The following is an 18,799-nucleotide window of genomic DNA, read 5'->3' as shown; positions in this document are numbered from 1 at the left end:
CTCACTACCTTCGGAGACGTGCAAATGACAAACTTAGTAAGACTAAGGTAAAGCTTAAAGAAAAGCTACCATCACCATCAAATCTAAGCTTCCCAAAGTGAAAGAAAAAAGCAACGAGCTACCGAGAATCAGAGCACTTTAAAGGGAGGAATTTCGTTCCTAGTAGGGAACACTCCGGCACCGGCCTTTGGGCTCGCTGCCGATAGTGGCCGCTCCACCACCCAAGCCATCAGGGGGAGAACCGACACCACTCTGAGCACACAGCTGCACACAGAAGGGACCCGGGGAGGCAAGCGGCCACCGACGGGGCACAGCGGCACCAAAACCTCTTTCCTAGGAGCGCAGCTGCTGCAAGGCCTCACAGTCCCCCCCACCTCGTCTTTCTGGATGAACGAGTGCCTTGGAAAGAAGCGGCAGAGGGAGAACGGGCACGGGCGCTTGGCAAGGCCTGCCCGCCTACTCACAGTTCCTGCACCTGCTTCATACGCAGAGACACACTGCCGGCCTCCTTAGTTATGCGCGTCCTGCACGGGGGCACAGCAAAAGCATGCACGAGTTAGTGGGATTAATCCACGGGAAAGGACAGCGGCAGCTCCGACTCGTGCCAGGATGCTTCAAGTAGGGGCAACTGAGGCGTCCGTCAAAAGCTCTCAGAAGCAAGCCAGGCCACGAAGGACATCAGTAAAGAAAAAGCCGGCAAAGTAAATTAGAGGGGTTAGTTCACCTTCATTTTCCTGAAAAATCTGCTGTGTTTAAGGCAGACAACTTTCCTGTCCTGGCAACACCAGTCATGTCACAGAGCAAGGCCAGGGGGACACAGGACTAGCATGAGAAAGACCTGGACTGAGAGCTTCAGAGGCTCCTCCAGTCACGTATGGGGCCTGCTGCTTTGCTCCCACAGTTGTGATCCAGGCCCAAACTGCTCTCTTGTCTCCATAGTAACAGAAAAGGTCTGGAAGTAGACAAATAACTGATCTTTTCAGGGATCGCCAGGGTCCCCAAAATTCTGTTGTCCTAAACTCTAGCGAGACATAGCTTCTGGATATTTTTCAAGTGTCCAAAACCTTAAGGTCATTAGCTGAGCAAGACATGCCCTACGGGAGGGACAGAGGTCAGTATGGGGGCTTAGCTAGAAAACGGGACGGGACACTTTATAAAAGATAACCTCCACCTCCAAGCACAAAGCACGAGAGAGAGCCACTCTCTCAACAGCCTTTTAAAAGGCGCAGAGTTGCAGGGGTGCGGAACCTCTAAAAACCAATCCAGAGCATATCCCCAACTGGAGGACAAAGGTTAAGAGAGTAATGTTTAGAAAATGCTGTTTAGGAAAAGACTCTTACAAAAGCCAGGAAAGAAACAAAACACAGGAAAATAAAGGTATCGGTCAATGGTCTGAGGTCCAAATAGGACACTGGAGGTTAAAAGTGACTTGGGGACAGTGGGCAGAAGGTGTCCCGGGTACAACGCAGGCACCAGAATGGCCGCTCCGGAGCCTCCGGACGCCACCTAAAGCTCGGCCTGTGTGGGGTGTGAAGGAAGCCCCAAGTGACCCCGGGACCTCCGTGGTCGCCAGCGTGGCCCTTACTGGTGGTCAATCTGCTCCTGGCGCACGGCTATGCTGCCCTGCTCCTCCAGCAGGTTCTCGCGGGAGGCTGACTGCGCGGGGTCCAGCTTCTTCACGTACGCAGCCGGCACGAAGCCCTGGCGGTCGTTCACCTCCACCTTCCACCAGTCCTAAGGAAACAGACGGAGAACTGAAAGCAAACTCCCGAGGAAGGGAGGAGCCAAGGAAGCCTGTGTGCGCGCGCGTGAACACGCCGGCTCTGAGCGTGTGAAGAGGATCCTGTGACCACGGCAAAGTCACTCCGCACACGGACGGACCTGCCGGTCCTTTGTGACCTGCCGAGCACGGAGTGGGTCCCCAGGGAAGCCGCAGTGACACCCAACAGAAAGGACACCCTCCTGTTAGACACGCCAGAACGGCACTGACGCTGCAGCCACTAGCCACACGTGACTACGTCCATTTAAATAAGTTAGAATAATAACCACTTGCACCAACAGCTACCGCAAAGCCAGCACACACACAAAATGTCCACCATCATAGCAAGTTCCCCTGGATAATGCTGTTGGGTAAAGCAGAGTCAGACCAGAAGGTCGGTTTAGGGTCAGCAGAAAAATATAAATCACCGGGTTTTTTTTGGTTTTTCTCAAACTCTCACGATGAGGGTAAACTGGGGGTGCAGGAGTAAGGGTCCTTAACAACGGCTGTGGACATTTCTCTAGCCTTAACTAAGACCTTGTGGGAATTATCAGATGATACACGGAGCACCAGGCACTTTACTTCAAAGCCACTGTCAAACCAGCACAGGTCAAGGGAAGAAGGCTGATGAACCAGAACCATCGAAACATTTGAGCAGACAGAGCCTATGGGGTAATGCCACAGTGCTCTTCAACTATCTGCTGTAGCCACAGAGTCTAGATTAAGAACCGACAGTTCTTAAAACGTCCTGAAAAGATCTGGCTCTAAAGAGAGGGAATTTCACCTCAAGGTGTTCAATCTTGAAGCCAAGCCATTCTCGAGACAGCTGCTTTCGGGCATTCAGGAAGATGGACAGATTAACCCTCGGGATCACACACGGGGTGAAGCGGTATCAAGGGGGAGACCGACTGGGAGGCTCTGGTCCCCTCGAATTCTAACCCAGCCGTATTTTAGACACGGCGACTCACAGACACGCAGCTGAGCAAAACCGGTAGTGCTCGTGGAAGGAAACGCACAACCACTTTCGATGCCTTGCCTTGTTGGTGCTGTTGAGTAAGGTGAGAATATCCCCTTTCTTCATGGTGACCTCCCGAGGGCTCTTCTCCTGATAGTCGTAGAGAGCCAAGACCAGCTCCTTCCCGGTCTCATCATCCATGGGGGCCACTTGTTGCTAAAAATCCAAAGGAAGGGCACACACGGTTAAAGGCTGTCTGTGGCGTGTCACCTAAGTCCACAACAGACTCCAACTTCAATGGCCGTACCAAATTTACCACACGCATATTTGAGAGCTCTTCTCTGAAGCTATCAGTAAAATCTGACCGACCCCAGAACTTAAGCTGTTGGAAATCTTTACTCATTTTAAACTGTTTGTGCATCTTTGTGTCACGGGACTTAGCAGTGAGGTCACGAGAATGTGACCTACGACTGGCACATCTGCCGGAAGTGCCCAGGCCCTTCAATTCCCTGCGCACCCCCCCACTCCCAACCACCCCGGGCAACCGCTAACTGCTGACACGAAAGCCCGGCTCACCCGGCATGACTGAGCCTGGTCCCGCAGAGCCTGAATGCTGCTGCCATAGGCACTGAGATCCGACATCAGAGCTTCGTGTTTCTTCAGTAGAGCCTGAAACCAAAATCACACACTGTGACCACGCACAAGGAACCAGGGCGCCCCGTCCTTGCTGCCTCACCGACCTACCAGCCTCCCCGGATAGCTGGTTCATTTACATGGGGATTTGATGACCTCCTGCTCCACACTTTCTCTCCCCATTTCTAATAAACATCACATTTGGAGAAAATACAAATTGGGACTTGTAGCATTATCCTTTCTCCCTGCCCCTGCATGACCATGCGGTCCTGGAAAAATACAAGGTCGATAAAGCACGGTATGGTGCACTTGGTGGCTCCCCCACCCACCTTAAGAAACAAACACTACCAACAAACCGAAGCCTGCCTTCCTTGAGGACACTCCCCTCCCTCGCTACACGTAGTGCTTTAGCATCATCCACCACCACCACCCCTTCCAAAACTCTTCAGCTGTCCCCACCCCCATCTTCTGGGGGAATCCTGTATAGCACATGTCACCATTCGACTCTTCCGGGTTTTGTGAAGACTGGCAACAAAAGAGGTAGGTGCAGGGGCCGCACCTAGACCTCTATGGATGAAATCTAAGAGTTTCGCTCAAAAACACCCACTGCCGGCAAAAAGATATGCCTGTGTATGTACGTGTGTACATGCGTGTGGAGAGCCAGACAAACAAGAATGGCAAAACGCTCGCGGTGGAAGGTAGGGACGGGAGGTCTCCTCTCTCCTTTGGCAAGTTTCCATAGTGGAAAGTACAAAATACTCTAAAACACACTAAAGAGCCAACGACGCAGACGCTGTACCTTCCACACATTGGTCACCTTCCCCTCAGGCCCCAGCCCGAGCCCCGGCAGACTCCCCACACGCGGTCACCTCGGCTGAGTCCTCATCCTTCCCGTAGTCGGTGCTGCCCACGATGGGCTCCTTCTCCCGCATCCAGGACTCGGCCTCGTTGGCATCGGCAAAGTACTGCTGGGCCTGCAGAGAGTCTTCCAGGTCCTGCCGCCGCTGGGAGGCCTTGGACTTGAGTGACTCCCACTTCTGATTCAGTTCGCTGAGCTTGGCTTTCACATCTTCCGCAGCAAAATGGCCTGGAAGGCAGGCAGGGGAAAGGAAGACCACGCAAAGGAGGCCGACATGACGCCAGAGAAGAAGGTCCTCCGGGTGTCCACGGCACCTCCGCTACATCACTGTGGCAAGCCAGGCCCCTTCGTAACCCCCAGTTTTAGGAGAGGGTTGAGTCCCGGCCTTCTAAGTAATTTGTCCAACTTTTGCATCCTCAAGCCTCCAGCCGTCCAGATCTCTATCTGGACCCTACGAAGCAGGTGTCCCAAGCTGGCACCAGTGATATGACCGTAAAGACCTAACCAACAACAGTAACCCCCAGTCCTCAGTCACTGAGACACGTGCCAGGCTGTTCCACACTCCGTCCCACATGATCTCACTCGCTCCTCGCAACTATCACCCGCATCTCACAGGTAAGATATTCGGATCGAGAGGGCAGGGTCTAGTCAAGGTCATATAGTGAGAGACCGGGAATGGTCCTCAACCCCACAAGCCCAGTCTGACGCAAGTCCATGCACTTAACCGAGGAGCAAACAAAGACCAAAAGCAAAGCCACTCCCCGGGTGACAACCGCTTACCTTCTTCCACCATGGCGTTCCCCTTCTGAGTCACTGCCTTGATGCGGGGTTCATGCCCAGCAATTTCTGCTTGGAGGGCTTGGTGTTTCTTCAGCAGATTTTGGACTCCAATCAAATCTTTGCCTGAAAGCAGAGACCGCTCCCTGGTCATCCAAGCCATCGAGACAAAAGTCAGCCCTGTCGCTCTTTAAGATTCCACTGGGGTTCCAAATTTACCTTAAACTTGACCCTCCTTGCTCTGATATGCACCTCCTTTACGCTATGAGGGTAGGGCCCTTCTCAAACTTGAGTCTTACCTCAGGGAGACAGACTGACCTCTGTTGGTGGACGCGGCAATGGGTTCTTTCTCCCGAATCCACGTCTCCTCATCCTCAACGTCACGGAACAGTTGCTGCAAACGCAGAGAATCCGCCAGCTTCTGCTTTCGGGCAACCATGGGTTCTTTGAGTGCCTCATAGCGAGCCACGAGGGCTTCCTGCTTCTTTTTGATGTTTTCAGCATCAAAATGGCCAGCATCCTGGAACTGGCGGGCCTGAATGGTGATGCCATCGATTCGATCCTGGAAACAGGAAGGGACAGGGTCGTGAAAGCTTGCACCAGCATGCTCTGGTCTGACTCATAACTTCAACTGTGACCCGGTCATATATGAAGGAAAACCAACACAGGTGTCTTCCCAGCCTGGAGAGTAATCTTTCTGCCTTCTCTTTCCCTCATCTTGGGCTCCCAGGAAACTCTGAGGGCGGAGTTTGATTTGAGAACAAGAGGGAATACACAGGGTCACCTAAGAAAACCAACGCCTTTTATCCCTCAGAAAAACAGCAGGGCCTAGAAACCGCCTGCCGTTTCTCCAGCTTCACCACCACCAGCGGCCCAGGCAGCAGCCCCCGAGTCCCGCTACCTGGTGAGCAGCCACGTCAGCCTCCAGCAGGGCATGCTTCTTCTGGAGGTTCTGGACGTTGGTAAGGTCTTTGCCATAATCGTCCGAAGCCAGATGACCTTCCACCTCATACAGCCACAGCTCAATATCTTCGACGTTGCGGTTGAACTGTTGCTGCTGGTTGGCCTCGCGAAGCTTTATCCCTAGTCAAAGGAGCAGGCGTGATTGTCCACCTGTTTATACTGTCCCCCACCAGTGCTGCTCATTGACAACGGTACTTAGTGAGGAGCTGAGGGTCAGGGTTCCAGTCACTGCTTCACCCCCACCACAAAGGTAAAAACAAAACGCAGACTTGGAAGTCCTTTATTTTATTTGTATATTTTAAATGTTTATTTATTATGAGAGAGAGAGAGAAGAATGCACTTGGCTTGGGCGTACACTGGAGAAGTGCACAGAGAGAGGGGAGGGGGAGGGAGAATCCCGAGATCCATGAGATCACGACCTAAGCCGAAACACATAACTGACTGAGCCACCCAGGTACCCCCAGAAGTCCTTTAAAAAGCACCCTAACCCCCATGAGAGAAGAGCATTCAAGAATTATTAAAAGCCCTTGGCTCTCAGCCGAACTCTGATGTTCGGCGACAAGGACCAGTAAGGGCAGGTGACCACATCACTCCCTCACTCAGTCTCCCCCACTACCCAGCACGTCAACCACATTTATCACATTAGCAAAGCATCAGGATCGCAAGCAAGGAACTGCTACACGGGAGAGGAGTGCGCAGGCCCGAGGCTGCCCAGCTCACCCGACCTATGTGGTTTGTGTCCCTACAACACTTCACCAGGAAGGGACACCTAACTCCCCAGCGGCCCTCACACTATCCGGGGAGGCTCCTTCTCTTACCTTTCAGTTCAGTGGCTTCCAGCAATTTCTTCCACAAACTGATGACCTCATTCATACGAGCTGCTACTTCATCCTTGGCATAGTGGTTGACATCAATCAGCTTTTGCCCCGCTTTCTCCAGGGCGTCAATGCGGCTCTGGTTGGCAGAGAGCTCAGCCTCAAAAGCCTGGTGCTTCTGTACTTTTCCTTGTAGGTTGGATGGGTCCTGCCAAAAAAGGAAGAAGGGGGTTCTACCCGGAACCCGAGTATGTCAAACTCCTCTGTATTACCTTCCTGCTTCTCTTTCCTGGCAGGGGGCAGGGTGCAGAGAACGATAAGCTTATGCTAAATAGTGTGATTTTCAGAGTTCCCGATTTCTTTCTTTAGCTTCAATTTATCTTTGAGAGCTACATTTAGCTTCCTAGCCAAATGCTACAGCGCCATGCTGGCAGAACATTACTTTATAAGCTTCATCTGTGGCGGTTTTCATCTTCTCGTTGACCCAGCTCTTGAGCTCATCGGAGTCGCGGAAAAACTGCTGCAAGTGGAAGGAGTCTGCCAGCTGGGCCCGGCGACACATGGCTCTCTCGTGCAGGGCATTGCGGCGGCTCAGCAGCTGGAAGACAAGGGGCCTCATGACTCTCCCGTTCCTGCTCTCCAGAGACTTCTTCCAGCTCCAGAGGTTACACGGACAGGAGAGCAGGGACGGCGCGGGGAGAACGGAACGTACCGCATCTCGGCGGGTGGCCACGTCCTCCATTGCGTAGTGGTTGTTCTGAATCAGCTTGGTTGCAAATTCGTCCAGTGCCTGGAAGGGAAGAGTAAAGGGCTCTTCACCAGCAAAAGCACGCGAGCACACAGCTCGGCCGCAGGAGCAAAGTAACTACCGCACAGCTCACAAAATGCTCTAAACCGAAACACAGGTCTAAGGTTTGCTGTGACAACATTTACCCCTCAACTTCTGAGTTTCTGCTTGACGTTATTAGTCAGATACAACAATGTCATGCTAGCTCCTTTCAGGATGTTCACTGCAGCTGATGTCATGACACATCTGATGTGATTGGATGGGGGGTCAGAACGGGTTAGCAGCCTGTTTGCAAGGGGAAAAATACCTCTTACGTGAGCTCCAACCACTTTTATTTATTTTTCTCAAGCTTTTATTTTTAAGTAGTCTCGACACCCAACGTGGGGCTCGAGTTCACAGCCCTGAGATCAAGAGTCACACGCACCCCGACTGAGCCAGCCAGGCGCCCTGAGCTCCAAGTACTTTTAGTGAAAGGTAAATCTCAATGTGGAGGTTTACGCATCAGGGAAAGACCCCATCCCGCGAGCGCAGGCAGGCCTCCCACCGGACCGTGAGCCGCCACCGTGAGATCTCAAGCCCCTACAGGAGCGCCTCTCACACAGATCCTCCGCTGCATCTGCGCAGAAACCCTTGAGGAGAACGGACGCCGGGCTGACTCTGAGGACCGCCAGAAGGAACGAGAAGAAAGAGTCTTACTGTAATCTTTTCCTCCTGGGCACTGAGGGACTTCTCGAAGTCCTCGTGCTTCTTGAGGAGCGCTTCCACACTATCCAAGGAGTCTCCCAGGTCTTCGTTCAACAGGAAGGCCTTGTGAAAGAGAACAAAAGCACTCAGGGTGACACCCTAGCCCTTTCATCAACTAAGGCCGGAAAGCAAAGGATATGCTGGCCAAAATACGAAAAGGAAGGAAGGAGATGCTATAGCCATAAAACTTCTCAGCCCTCTTCCAGAAAGCCTGACATCCTTTTAGATTCACTTAACACAAATTCACCAATAGTGTGAGTGCTAAGTCCCAGACCCCCCAAAAAAAAAAAAAAAAAAAAAAAGTCCTCTTCGGCAAAAGACAATTCCACAGCAGCAGACTCCTCCTGTCCAAACCTGGGGCCGGTCCCGACGGTCAGCCAACCCCAGCAGCGGGAGCAAGGCCGGCACAGCCGCTGGGCGCTCTTCGTCACGGCCTCGTCACCCGACTCACAACGGCAACGTGGGCACAAGTCAGCCCCCCCCCAGGCAGCGTGGCGGACGGAGACGACGCGGTACCTCCTGCTTGCTCATCCAGTTGTCCACCTGCTCCGTGTCGCGGTAGAAGAGCTGCAGGTCCATGCACTGCTCGTACTGCTGCCGGCGCAGCTCCCACAGCTCCAGCAGGGCAGCCCGCTCCTCCGCCAGGACGCCCAGCTGCGGGGAGGAGGGGACACAGAAGCCGTGAGGGAGGGTGGGTCCTGCCGTGGCCCCCTCCCCCACCAGGCCATCAGAAAGGCTGCCCTGGAATTTCTAAGCCTCGTGCTAATCTTCCGGCCTCTCCTCTGGTTTGCAAAAGGGGACGAACTGCATTCACTTGTGGCGGCCGGCTCACGGGAAACCACACAAATCCTGAGCAGTTTAGGCTACATAGGAGGCAAGCGAGTTGATCTAGAATTAATTTACTGCCACGTTATCACAGGTGACTTAAGATCAAAATGGTAGGTAAATGTTAGGTAGAAGAGAAAGGGCATCTATCCAAAGGCAGGCAGTAAAAATGGAGGAAGGACTCTCAGCTGAGAAATGCCAACTCGGTGCGTCTTCCCATAAAACTGGTAAATTCAGGAATGCCCTAGAGCTAATTTTTAAGCTCCAAAGTTGACAATAAAGTGTCTTTGATTTCAAAGACTCTTCTTAGTGTATGCAATATTAAAACAGCATCATCATCTTAACATTCCTCAGGTATCTTTACACTCAGATGTTGTGAAACTTTGAAATTATATACGCTTATATGTATAATTTGAAATTCATCTCTTTCTTATTGGCTCAACTCCCTGCCAGGTCCCCTTCAGGTAGAAAATGTACCATAAACATCCCAAATAAATGGAACTTTCTTTCTCTAATCAATCACGATACTACAAATAGGTCTTCTTTTTCGGTCTCTTAAGAAACTGCCCTTGAACTTTCTGGCACAAGTTCTACGTCAGCTTTCTCGCACACCATGGTGAATGCAGCCTGGATGCTCATGGATGGATACGAGCTTTCAGAGACTCTCAAAGAACCTCTCCTCTCTTACCTTCTCCCGCACTTCATCCGAGGCATAATGCCCAGCAGTGAGCAGGGCCTGTCCAGACTCATCTGCGGATTTAAAGCTGTCCTCGTGAGCATCGATTTCACCCTAAAGGGAAAAAAGGCATAATTTATGCCTGGCAACTGATAAAAGAAAACAGAGTGGTTGAATTTTAAACAATCGTTACAAATCAGAACATCCCATCTCCAACAAGGAGCAGGGTCAATGATGAGGCCAGGTTCCCTGACACCGGTCGGGGTTACCAACCACGAGGGCACCGTTTACGGAGAAGCCTCTTTGCCACTGGCTTTTCAGGCCACCTCTGTCCAAGCCTGCCATGTTCCCACACGATTAAGGGTCCGAGCCCTGTCTTCTGTTCCACTGTCTCTCTGCCCTCACGGTGCCGGATGGGCGGATTTCTCAAAGCCCTCAGTCTCACAAACCTCAAGATCATGACCTGAGCCGAAATCAAGAGTCAGACACTTAACCGACTGAGCCTCTCAGGTGCTCCAGAAACCTTTCTTTTTAAGGTAAAGCCTATCAAAATCTCATAAAACTAGTTTTCTGTGGAATATACTTTGGGGAAAAAAAACCAGAGTAAGAAACTTACACCGAATATGAAAGTCAGCATTTAAATGAAGACAGTGTTTAAGATGGTACATGACTATTGTGCAAACTACAGCACTCTGTCTTGCCAGGGCACAGCCCTTCATTTTCACAGACCACAGTTAATTTCCCAACATTTAACCCGCTTCACCGTGTATGAGAAGCTGGCAGAGCCAGGCTCCAAAGGCAAAATCAACAATAATCCTATGGAGGGAGCCAGCTGTGAACAAAGTTTCAGCCACTCTGACTGCAAATGAGAGTGATCAACCGATGCATTACAAGCTAAAATGTCTTTCCTTCTGAAAGATGTCGGAGATGCTACCTTGTGCTCCTGATGCCTGTCGAGCAGGGCTTCAGCCCCGGCCACATCATTGGCGAGCTCATCTGCATTGATGAGGGCTTTCATTTCAGTCACCCAGCTGGTGAGGTCGCGGAAGTCAGCAAGGAAGCGTTGAAGCCTAGGGAAATCCAAGAAGAGCCATTAGATGTGCCACGTTCCCAGTGGAGAGCCCAGGATGGAAAATGCCTCCCTAAAGCTTCGAAGTCTACGTCCTCAGAGGCCTATCAAACCATGAAAAACCTAATCCTGGGATACAGAAGATTCTTCCATCTAGACTATAAAGGAAAGTGAGAGAAGGCTGAAAGCAATCCTTTGAAATTTGGGTTCTGTCCATCATTGTAATTCCCCAATCTGGTCCCTTATTTCCAATCTCCTTGGCATTCCCAAATTTGAGGTCTGGTTAGTAGTTAGCATTCTTTCACTCCCCAATGCTTGATTTACTCAATTTTAGTGGTATATTTCCCTGGTGCTCCAATCACTAAGGAGAGATTCCCACTTCTATTGGTCATAACACAGCAATAGAAGCCGGAAGGATATTCATAAAGTCATAAACACTACGTGTGCGTGCGTGTGCACACACACTACAGAGTTGCCAGTCTCCAAATGTAACACAGGTAGGAAAGTCACTGGCACTTTCTTTGTACAGGAACTGGCAGGTGTACAGCAGCCCTCTCTTAGTAGGTAGAAGTGACCCCTAACCCTGCCTGCCCTCTTCTCTAAGAGGGGTCCAAAGGCGTGGGTCGCTGAGCCCCAGGGAGTTCTTCCTACCTGTAGGAGTCATTGAGGCGGGCGTGTCTCTCGGCTGCCAGGGTCCGGATCTGCTCCCAGTTGGCAATGAGCTCCTCTCGCTTCACTTGAATCTGTGCGGCGCTCAGAGGGTGGGACTGCTGCAGGCGGTCGGCCTCGGCACACAGGGCTTTGACCTGGAAACACCCTCCATCAGACAGCGCTCGTGCCCCTTGCTAACTTCTCTGTGGGACCGGCTACTTTCAAAACCTACCTTGTCCTCCAAAGCAGCAAGGTCTCTCTCCAAACCCTCGTGCTTCCGCAGCAGAGCCTGAACGCTTGCCAGGTCTCGGCCAAAATCGTCAGAGGCCATTAACTGCTCCTTCTCCTTAATCCAGCTGATGGTCTCGTCCACATCCCTATGGAATGGAGGCACCGGCGCAGCCGCTTATGGCGACTGTCTAGGGCTGGGAGTGCTGCCCAGGCAGCTCCAGCATCTATGTGGCACATGCCACATATCCACCAGGCCCCCCAGGTATACACCCATGCCCAGCAGCCCTCTATGGCTCGGTACCTGTTAAAGCGCTGGACCTCAGCCGCCCCAAAGAGCTTCCCCTGTCGCTGAAGGGCCAGTCCCTTCAGCCGCTGCCAGGCCGCGTTTACTTCATCCTGCTTGGTCTTGATGGTCTCCTCCTCAGGGTGCTGCTCCTACACGAGGGAGAACACAGACCGGCCTGGGTCCTGAGCCCCGGGCTCCTGACAAGTGTCTGCTTCAGCAAACCTTCATCTTTCTGAAGAAACACTGGTTTTGTGCGTGAAATGGAATGAAATTTGTTCAAAATGAGCTTCCATTTCTTCTTGTATAAAAAGGGGAGAGCCATTATCTGTCCCTCCGAGTAGTGCGGTCAGTCCACAAAGCAGTTGCGGGCATCAGCACCAAAAACCTTCATGTTAACACATACCTTAACTGCAACTTTATGGTAGCTTCATCGATGCACCTACGTCCAATGCACCTGGTGCTGGAAAATCTGTCACCTCGGACACTCGGGAGCCTACCGAGCATTCCTGTCCATATACACGGTCTTCAGGGTGTGTTCCTGACTTCAGACTGGAGCTATTTCTTTAAAAGTACCCTTCCCCACGAACTACATTTTGGTTTTTGTCTTGACAAAAATGTGAAGTAATAAATGAAGCATTTCAGGGTTCTGGGATCCATCTGTGAGATCTTAGGCTTGGCCTGACTGCTCTTGTCAGCACGACCCTGGGAGGCCCCAAGATTCCGGGGTAGGGGGTAGGGCAGAGTACATCTCTCGCTGTGGAAGGATGAGGTGTTTCTGAGGAGCGCTGGCTCTTCTTTTGTCACTGGCCAGAAAGGCAACAAGTACCAGCCCTGAAGCAGATCCATAAATTTCAGATTTATACCCTGCAAATCAAATCTCCCTGAAAGCAGAAAATCCAGTTCCTACTACTTGAAGTCCCTGGAGAGATTTCCACTTCTATTGGTCATAACGCAGCAACATAAGACAGAAGGATATATATACATAAAGTCATAAATACTATGTGTGCACTCTGGCGCCTGTAGCAGAAGCCGGGGATAAAGAAGCAGCTCACGGGAATGCACAAGTAGGCAATGGGGAAAGGCTGCACTGTCCCCTCTCGATGGCTCAGAGCCACCAGTGGAGAGCCTATTCATTACAAGGTTCCCCAGGCTCCCAAGAGAGCCCTGGGACTTCACATCAAAATCAAAAGGAAAGGAAGAGAGCAGTCAGGCGTCAGTGGATGCCCGCCAACTCTGAGAAGCATTCACCGCCACACCCTCACCTGACAGCCCTGGATGCCCAGCTTCAGCAGCCCCGTAAAAGCATTGCAGAGCCCTACCCGAAAGCGGGTGGAGGACACAGATCAAACGAACTCGGCCCTTCCTGCCCATGGCCGCAAGTTAGAAAGCAGCTTCTAACTCAGGAGTAAGCAGAATTGCTGCCTTATCTAAACAAAACTCTGAGACACGCTTTCCAAGCCGTGCTCACACAGGACTCAGGGAACTGATCACCGAAATTTTCTTCTGGAAACACCAATTAGTATCACGATGGGGGAAGAAGCACGTGGTGCTTTGCCACCTACCTGAATGAGTTTGGCAGCAAACTGGTTCACTTCATTAACTCTTTCTTCATGGGCAGCCATATCTGTTTGAAACTCTTCAAATTTCTTCTGTAAAACCTCCACGTGCTCCAGGTCCTGGCCCAGCTCCTCAGAAGTCACGATGGCTTCCTGCCCGGGAACCAACAGAGCCAGAGTCACCAACTGACACTCGGTAACCATGGCTCCCACTTATCATGAGCGAGGCCCACTGGGCTGGGCCGCGTTAGCTTTCGCGGATGCAGTTTTCCGTGTCCTTTGTGATCTGAGCTCCTCTCCCAGTTAAAAGGTTGAGCCCAGGGCACGTCAGGCCGAGCCTCCGGGTTCAGAGTTACAGAAGGGCGCGCGCTGCGGAGAGAAGCCGGGGCTGCGGCAACCCCACCACCGAGCGTCTTCCGCTGCTCACCGCGGCCCTCAGCTGGGCACACAGACACTCCTCCCGTGCTCTCGCTAAGGCCGACTCGGCAAACCTCCCTCCTGGAAACGTACCTTGTCATTGATCCAGTCCATCACGTCCTCGCACTCCCGCAAATACTGCACCAGCTTCTGCGCCTGCAGCAGTTTCACCCCCTTCTCCCGCATCTTCTCCAAGAGAAGTTCCCACTGGCGGTGCAGCTCCACCAAACGGGTCTGTGGGGGAGAAAAATCAGCCCCGGAGATCACGACCATCTCTATGGGATCTGGCTCCTCCACAGACTTCCCGCGGGTCAGAAGCCTCCCAAGTCAGAGGTTGGAATACATCTTTGAAAAGATAATCCCCCCCCACACCCCAAAGACAATCTCCAAAGGAAGAGGAAATCTAAGTTTGAGAACGGGAAACAGCGTCCACTTCACAGTGGTTCGGTAGGTCTTAACAAAATAGCTGACCTTTCACAGGTGGATTTATTCTAGTTTACTTCAGGGGAATTATTAATCACCATCAACTGTTATATAAATAATATATATAAACAATACAGAAATGCATAAATGATAATTGTTATTTATAATTGTTATTAGTAATCAAATCATTAAGTGAGATTCCTGGGTCGGAAAACTAGTGGGGGAGGAGAGATGAGGAATTAACACAGAAACAGCAGAAATCACTGAAGAGTTACTATGAATTTGCAGAGGTAGAGGGAAAACATAAAACGAGAGGTCCTATGGGCATCATGAATGCAAAGAAACAATGACGAGGCACAAGTTAATAGGAACACCTTTTCATATAAATTAGAAAAAATGGGGAGGGGGTGCCTGGGTGGCTCAGTCGGTTAAGCGTCGGAGTCTTGATCTTGGCTCAGGTCATGATCTCATGGTTCGTGGGTCTGAGCCCCGTGTCGGGCTCTGTGCTGACAGAGCAGAGCCTGCTTGGGATTCTTTCTCTGCCCTGCCCCCGCTCATGCACACACATGCGCTTGCTATCTCTCAAAATAAATAAACTTAAAACACACACAAAAAAAGGGGTCCTGAAACATAATCAGCAATGAAAAGGATTCTTGGCAGAAAAGGTTTTGGCACTTCTGTGAGAAGACTGTGGTACATCTCAGGTAAGGTTCATTTCAAACCTCACCCAAGTGGTAGCCACAGGCCCAAACATATTCACTTCCCAGCATCTTTGGGTTCTCACTGCAAGCCCTAGTAAGGACGTGTCAAGAACTGGGGGGGAATTGATCATGCGTTCAAGCTGAGGGGACGCTTTCCGGTATCTAATCCAATCTTAATGTATTGACTAAGCCTCCCCCAAGATACTGGGAATTTCCGTGTTAACACTGGCAGACACAAGGAAAACAAACCACAAGGGGGGTGGACACTCACAGGAGAGAAGTCTGGGATCCACCCATTGTTGAGATGCCCCTCCCAGGCAGCTAAAAACTTGAAGGCCAAGGGGCAGCCAACATGGGTGGATTCTCTTAGAAACAAGGGTGTGGGTTTCATGTGAAAGGAGAAAACAGCAGGGGAAATAAACGCTCACACAATTCACTTCCACCACCGATGGTTACAAAGAAGCCCCGCCAACGAGAAGGAAGTGAAAGGCATTCCAAGGCAGAGGGGAAGGAACAGGCAAGCAGTAGCAACTCAACACTCCACCTACTCGGATGTGGGACCCAATGTGGGTGGCGGTGACTATGGGGCGCCACGCTGTCCGGTACGGTGTGAAAGTCTAAACCGGCGACAGACAGGTTATCCAGGGCATAGAAGCAATCCTCACAATCCACCCCCGCCCCCACGTTAGCCTGCCTGCCAAACGAGGTTACTGAGTTATGGGGCCAGATGAAGCACCAAGCCAGGATCACCATGGGAACTGGGAACAAGACAGCAAAGATTAAATGAAAGCCCTTTGCTCAAATTAAAAACAAGACCACCGAAGGCTCACCAAAAAACCTCACCCCCCAAGTCAATGGTCAGTCTCCCACGTGTTTCATGTTCACGCTCTCAGGTAAAGAACTAGGACAGGCCCCGCTCCAGGGCTGGAACAGCCCTCCTGTTCCTGGTGCGTCTGACCTCGTAAACACTGCAGGCTAGAGAGCCCAGATTCTCAAGCGCACCGCAGTTTGGGAGCAGGAGGGAGCAGGCAGGCAGGGGCACTTGGGAAACACTGAAAGCTGACAGGGTGGAGAGGAAATCCTGGTTCTGACTCGGGTGGCTTTCTCAACAGGGGCATGAGAAAACAGCAGGAGGCAGAGGCAGCAGGCAGAGGCAGCTGGCAGAGAAATTAAGGAAAGCGAACAGGAATGAAATATAGCTTCGAAAAATAAAGCAAATAGTTGTCAGCAAAGAAAGGCGTAGATTGGAATTCCAATTCTGTCGCCTACTAGCTGTGGGATTTGGAGAAGTTACTCAAACTTCTCTGAGCTTCAGTTTCTTCCCTTCCATATCGTGGGGATAAGGGCTACCTAGGGAGCTTCTAGTCAAGATCAGAGATTACATATGTCAAGTCCCATGGCAAAGTGTTTGCACATAAATGGCTACTCAACAAACAGTGGCTAGTAGTACTTTTAAATGTTGCTTTAATAAGATCTCCAAACAGGGAGGAGGGTATTTACTAACAGAGCAGAATGAAGTGAGCTTTGGGTCCCTCCCTCTTCAAATTAACTACTATAAAGTCAAACACTTGCTCTATTTCTCCTGTTCCCTATCTGTAGCCTGGTTATACTGCTGCAGAGCAATGCCATGCACTCTGAGAAAACAACTTCTATCCAGGAAATAATAAGGCATGCCACTTTCGTTTACCATAAGACTATATACAAAACAGCGGGAAAATGAGCAGGAAGACATTTGTACTTAACGGCAGAAACACAGACGACATTACCCAAATGAGTCGAATATAATTAAACAGCTGGTCATATGGCATTTAGAATTTACTCTTATTTCCTATTTACAATCATTACTAGTAATGATTAACTATTAATAATAAGCTAACTGCAAGTCTTCAATATGAGACTGCAGAGTATATCAGTGCAAAAGAGACACGTATTTACTGTTACAAAACCACTAGGCCAGACCCCAAGGGAATGGAGGCTCTACAGGGGGTCAGGAAACAAGCAGCAGAGGACGTGACACTTCTAGCCGGGCTTTTAGATGTAGCTTTCATCTAAATCTTCAAGACGGCCTCGATTGGTAAGGACTGAAAAGGCCATTCCCTCCGTGGAACGTGACTTTGGATAACAAAGAACAACACACACAGACAGGTATGACGTTAAGTCAGAAACAGTTAAGAACATCTGGTTATGAGGAACTAAGCGTGCATACTTCACCCTCAAGAGGTTTGCTCTCCCTTTAATACCCTGGTATTGGAAATGGCAGAGCAGGGAAAGATCAGTTGTTGCCCCAGCTCCAGTGAACTGGTACCAAACAAGTCAAATCAAAGAACGTGAGGACACCTGCTTCAAAGTTGGCTCTGTCACCATGGTCACTAACAGGTGCCACAACTCTCTGCTTACAGCTGGACCATAAACTCGCTTGCTCACTAGATCTCAGCAAACCAAGATCCAGACATCGAGTTTTGCCAATGGAGAACTTTATAGCATCTGTGAGTAATCCTACTGATCTTTCTGTCTTGATCTCCAAATTCACCAACTTCCCATCTAATTACCATCTGTAAATTTAAGCTTAATTTATGTAATCTTCTTTAAAGTATAATCGCATTCTAATTTGTTCTACAAAAAGAATTATTTCCCCACTGAGCATACACATCTTGTTTGTATTCATACTGAATCATCATATTACAAAGGCAAGATTTGGGTAACTCCTTTCAGAGACTTCACAAATTCTTTTAAAAAGCTAGAAAAGTCTTTTTTAGAAACCCTAACTGGCATTTAATCCACACTCTTCCGCCAACCAGACAGCCATCCTTACCAGTACCAGATGGCCACCCGTACCAGGCACTACTCCTACTCACCCTTATGGTTTCAGACGCAAAATGCCCTTCTGAGATCATCAGGTTTCCAGTCTCATCCAGTTTAACAATGGCTCCTGAGTTGGCCTGCACTTCAGCTTCGAAGGCCTGATGCTTCTGAAGCTTGCCCTGTTGGTGGACCATGAAGTGAGCCACAGCTGCAACCACACAGCATTCACCATTCTGCCCCCCACCCAGGCCCCCTTATTCCTCCCCTCCTGAATCCAGCTTCCTCTAATTATGGACACTCATCATTCCCCTCATCCCCTCACCTGCTCAATTACTCAAATACTCTCACCTCATCTATACTGGCTTTCTGGAAGCTTGGCCACCAAGGACCACCAACTTTGCATTGCCTACTTTTATGGTCTACCAGGAAATTAGTCCTTGTGTGAACATCCAATCCCCTCTAGAAATATAGAGCCAGGGGTGCCTGGGTGGCTCCGTACCCAACTGAGCGTCCAACTTCGGCTCAGGTCATGATCTCACTGTTTGTGGGTTCGAGGCCTGCATCAGGCTCTGTGCTGACAGCTGGGAGCCTGGAGCCTGGAGCCTGCTTTGGATTCTGTGTCTCCCTCTCTCTCTGCCCCTCCCCCCATTCATGCTCTGTCTGTCTCTCTCAAAAATAAACATTAAAAAAAATTAAATATAGAAATATAGAGCCACACCAACAACTTTCTTAGCACATACAATTTGCCCTTGAATAATAATCCTTCTGCATTCACTCATGACATGACACTTTCTCTTCTTAGACTAGTCTGGTAAAGTAAGAGAACCGTGCTCTCCACTTGATTAAAAAAAAAAAAAAAAAAGAAGTCTT

The 18,799-nt window shown here is 50.4% G+C and overlaps 1 protein-coding gene across 7 annotated transcripts in view; it reads right to left on the bottom strand.

Moving 5' to 3' along the window:
* SPTAN1 (spectrin alpha, non-erythrocytic 1) overlaps positions 1-18,799 on the bottom strand; it is a 61,467-nt gene that overhangs the window by 30,438 nt on the left and 12,230 nt on the right. For 5 of the 7 annotated variants that reach the window (XM_015536060.2, XM_042965171.1, XM_042965173.1 and 2 more), the window contains exons 3-23: positions 17,983-18,108; positions 14,097-14,237; positions 13,593-13,739; positions 12,046-12,179; positions 11,746-11,890; positions 11,514-11,668; positions 10,728-10,863; positions 9,806-9,907; positions 8,809-8,946; positions 8,245-8,355; positions 7,474-7,551; positions 7,204-7,359; positions 6,765-6,969; positions 5,885-6,066; positions 5,302-5,545; positions 4,987-5,109; positions 4,217-4,434; positions 3,291-3,383; positions 2,796-2,930; positions 1,586-1,734; positions 465-524 (exon numbers count right to left, since the gene is read on the bottom strand). In XM_015536060.2, the coding sequence (XP_015391546.2) occupies positions 465-524; positions 1,586-1,734; positions 2,796-2,930; positions 3,291-3,383; positions 4,217-4,434; positions 4,987-5,109; positions 5,302-5,545; positions 5,885-6,066; positions 6,765-6,969; positions 7,204-7,359; positions 7,474-7,551; positions 8,245-8,355; positions 8,809-8,946; positions 9,806-9,907; positions 10,728-10,863; positions 11,514-11,668; positions 11,746-11,890; positions 12,046-12,179; positions 13,593-13,739; positions 14,097-14,237; positions 17,983-18,108 (2,978 nt within the window). The remainder of the gene's footprint in view (positions 1-464; positions 525-1,585; positions 1,735-2,795; positions 2,931-3,290; positions 3,384-4,216; positions 4,435-4,986; positions 5,110-5,301; positions 5,546-5,884; positions 6,067-6,764; positions 6,970-7,203; positions 7,360-7,473; positions 7,552-8,244; positions 8,356-8,808; positions 8,947-9,805; positions 9,908-10,727; positions 10,864-11,513; positions 11,669-11,745; positions 11,891-12,045; positions 12,180-13,592; positions 13,740-14,096; positions 14,238-17,982; positions 18,109-18,799) is intronic. The other 2 variants (XM_042965175.1, XM_042965176.1) reach the window with 1 other exon arrangement.

The sequence above is a fragment of the Panthera tigris genome, chromosome D4 (genome assembly GCF_018350195.1).
Source record: "Panthera tigris isolate Pti1 chromosome D4, P.tigris_Pti1_mat1.1, whole genome shotgun sequence".
NCBI classification, from domain to species: domain Eukaryota; kingdom Metazoa; phylum Chordata; class Mammalia; order Carnivora; family Felidae; genus Panthera; species Panthera tigris.
This window is presented reverse-complemented; position numbering and strand designations above follow the sequence as displayed.